Raw genomic sequence first — 4,004 nt, 5'->3', positions numbered from 1 at the left:
CCGAGACTCGTTGTCTACATTTTGTGCCGCGTTGTTTAAATTATGGGATTTTCCTCTCCCTCTCATAATTAATCTATCGTTATTATTTAATCATAGGAATATCGCGATTTACATGATTCGGACCTCGGTTGGGTCTTCACCATATTAAATGGATACTTTTGTCAACTGACTTTAATATTACTTTTATATCTGATGATAATTTAATTTTTGTAACGTTATGTAAACTTTGTCCATGTCATGTCATTCACTAAATATGTTATTAGGGGCAGACAAATGAAAACGAGGCAGACTATATAACAAGTGTGGCACTGAACTTGGTAGGCGTGTATATAGAAGTGCCCTCTATTGGGAATCAGGAAGGAACAGCGTGAACGTTCACCGCTGTGCCATTTGTCTGTTAGACGCGCTCGAAGTAAGGTTGGCGAGTCACGCGTGCATCCAACATCACTATGGAGGTCTGTTGCTTGTTGACTTTCTGGAACACGGCGCCACAATTAACGAACAGCGGTACATAGAAACTTTGCAAAAATTGAAGCGTGTTATCTAATCCAAACACCCAGGAATGTTGACAGACAGCATCATTCTGTTGCAGGATAGTGCCCACCCACATGTTACCAAGGTTATTTTGACTACGTTGCAGAAGTTTTGTCCCAAATAGTAGTATGTCCCAGCGACATAGTCTTGTCCCAAATACGGCTTTGCCGTTTTACTTGTTTTCTGATTAACGTAGTTCATTACGTAAGAAAACTAATTATTAAATTCTATTTAATATTACTTTTATTTGAAAATTACGAATGCGAATAAGTTACATTAGATACGCGCTTATGAGGTTTGAGAGTCACTGTAAATAAGTTAACCAATGTTTTTTTTTTTTTGTTTTTTGTAATACCTACATCCATATACAAACACCAGTCATTTTGATGAGCAGTTTACCTTGTGACGGGGAATGAGATGTTCACTGATTCTAATAAAAAGTAGGAGTCTTCGATTGCAAGAATGATTCTCGGCACCACAGAAAGATTGATTGAGACCCCCAAAAATTGAACTAATTATCCAAAGTGAATGCCATAAAAAATCTAAAATTTTAATATATTTTACATCCTTCAACTAAAATTACTTAAATTATAATAATCGTGATTAAAATCTTGGTATTACAATAAAGAACCGTGAAAACCGTGTCCACAAAATTTTATATATTGAAGAGTATGAAAACTCTTCAATATATAAAATTTTGTGGACAGTAAAACTCATACGTAGTTATTAACCCATTTTTTATAAGAAAAAATCTATTACAACGGCCCATTGAAAAGCACTGAGACATTCAGTGTAGTCCACCTGCGGATAGGATTGAAATCTCTGATGTAGAACAATACTATCAACCAAAAACAATTAAATGCCAAATTATAACTAAGCCGGTTTAATACAATAAATTTATTCCCACCACACAAAAACCATTATTGTAGTACAGGGAATCAAATAGTCGTGCTCTATACGAGAATACTCTATTTCGCTTGGAATGATTGATAAATAGGACGGTAAAAAGTTATGAGTAACGTATTTCACTAAAGGAAACAGTTTTCTAAATGCTCGAGTTGTTGGATCCATGCACTCTGTACATGAGTCATGAAAAATATACGCGAAACATCTCTTCTGTACCATTTTGAGTACAGAATATTTCAGCCTTTGCAATTTCTCTTTGATAGTCGTATAACCAGTTTTACCTTCATAAATATAAACAGGAAAAGCATTCACTTTCTCGCCATAAAATAATGTGAGCTTGTAAACATCACGGTGGTCTGAGAAATCTAGAAAACGTCCAGTTTCGTCTTCGAACGAATATACTGCAATATCTTTGTAAAAGATGACGCATTTTGTTTGATCGTCCGGTATATTATTTCTGTTGCAAACATTCTTTATTTCCTTTATCAAATCTGACTTGTCACGAAGTATAGATGCGTTTCCACGTAGAGTGAACGAATAATTAAAAATATTCAAACCTGGAATTTTTGGAAACATTGATATTTGTATTTCGGTTGTTTCGATTGATGAGTACTTACAATGTGCAGGAAAGGGGTTTGTAAAATAGTTTCCTAAAATTAAAAACGTCATTGTTATTAACAATTAATAAATAATTTCAAACTTACATGGTACAACTACTTACGATGCGATAAATGCATAAAGTAAATATGACTTGGAATTGGATCAAGTGTAATTTCTCCAAATCCATTAAGATCATTTGTAGACAAAACCATAAGTTTAGGTTCATCTTCTAAAATGAACCAATTGTATTGAAAATTATTGTCGAAACCAACGTAGGGACGTAGACTTTCCGATTCGTAGATTGCGGTGATTATTACATTAAGAGGGATTTTCTATTAAATAAATCAGAATATTTAGAGCAAATGTAAATTTACTTACATAATGTGATTAATGAAAGCTTATTTTACTGCAATTCAATTATTCTAAAAGTATTGTATAAATGTATTGACGTTAATGTTTTAACATCAATACATTAATAAATGGTACGTATAAATGTATGACGTTAATGACATTTAATCAACAAAATAATGTTATAATAATTACCCTTGTGATAATTGTTACTCGGTGATACATCATGTTTACGATAATATCTTTCCATTTGGTACACACTCGGCTGCATAAATCTAATTCTGCATCTTACAAGTATTCAAGTACATTGATTATTATTATTTCTGGCATTTCTGTGATTAAAGTGCAGTCAGGTGGCGATATTGCACCTATTTCCATTGTTTTTTCAAGTGTGGTTTCTGCCATTTTGGAATTCCTCTGCAAAGAAAAAAATAATTTATTCACTTACAAGGACAGGGCCAGATGTTCTGATTTCCGATTCAAACGAAACTTGGTGAACGTTTAGCTCTAAACACAAACAGCTCCTTGTCTAGATAATAAGACCCTTTTCTCAAACGTTTCCGATAAACGTGACTGTGAAAATTAATTGTTTAGTTTAAAAGTCTTCTGAAGTTTCGCTTCTTGTAACGGCGAGAGCCAAGTGCATAGTATACTACGCACTGGCGCTAAGCAATTCAAGTACACAAGTTTAAATTTTTTTTTATTAATGTGTTTTATTTTACCGTATGATTAGCATTGTTGTTACTATTATTATTCATCGCGTTTAAAGTTAAAAAACAGCACGAAACTTATTGAAAGCATGTATACAACATGAAATTACTGGATTCTCAAGTGATACTTCACTAACACAATTATTGACAATTGGTTTCACAATCATTCTAGAAAACAAACAATATCTAAAACAGATAATTTATAAAATATAGATTTCACACTGATCATTTTTGAAAACATACAGAAAATATTAAAATCATACAATATTATTCTTGCTGGCACATTGAACAAAACAATCAAAACTTTTTTAAAAATCAGAAAATAAATCTATAGAAAGACGGATATGATGTATAATAATAATTTAGTTTATATCTTCACTTGTACTTTACAACCAGATTGTTATTACGTTAATGAAACTGGAAAAAGATTAAAAATTAATATAACGGAGCATATATGAACTGTGACGTATAATTATACTAATACAGAAGTCGCCATTTGATCGTAATGGTTACGAGATCTCATCGGTCAACGTCAAAATTGTATATAGTTTTATCATTATATGTAATAAGGACTAGAGAGGGGCATAAGGCCCGAAATACACTTTCATTTAAAAAATCTATATCTATATCTATATCTATATATAAAAATGGACGTGTATGTCCCTATATTTCACTTTTTCGCCAAAACTACACATCGCACGTGAATGGTGTTTGTATGTGGTGGTAGCCCCAAGTCTCCATTCGTGCATAGGGGTGATTGCGTCTCGATAGCTATAAGGGTGCGGGAGATATGAGGCTGAAAGTGGTTGAAAGTGGCTTTCTATTTCGAATGTTTTGTTCGAATTTGTTTGAATTTGTTCGAATTAAATTCAAACATAAAATTCGAATATTGGTTCGATTATAGAA

The 4,004-nt window shown here is 32.6% G+C and overlaps 1 protein-coding gene across 1 annotated transcript; it reads right to left on the bottom strand.

Annotated features, from left to right (window-relative positions):
* Positions 1 to 1,431: 1,431 nt before the first annotated feature.
* Positions 1,432 to 3,352, bottom strand: LOC111616960. Its single transcript, XM_023358310.1, has 3 exons — positions 2,584 to 3,352; positions 2,162 to 2,372; positions 1,432 to 2,090 (listed from the first exon to the last, which is right to left on the bottom strand). The coding sequence occupies exons 1-3, from the start codon at positions 2,614 to 2,616 to the stop codon at positions 1,432 to 1,434; spliced, it is 903 nt and encodes a 300-aa protein (XP_023214078.1). The 5' UTR covers positions 2,617 to 3,352.
* Positions 3,353 to 4,004: the final 652 nt, after the last annotated feature.

This window comes from Centruroides sculpturatus, unplaced genomic scaffold, assembly GCF_000671375.1.
Source record: "Centruroides sculpturatus isolate CEXI.00-Female unplaced genomic scaffold, Cexi_2.0 scaffold4279, whole genome shotgun sequence".
Classification (NCBI taxonomy): Eukaryota; Metazoa; Arthropoda; class Arachnida; order Scorpiones; family Buthidae; genus Centruroides; species Centruroides sculpturatus.
Note: the sequence above shows the minus strand (reverse complement) of the source record. Positions and strands in the feature narration are given on the sequence as shown.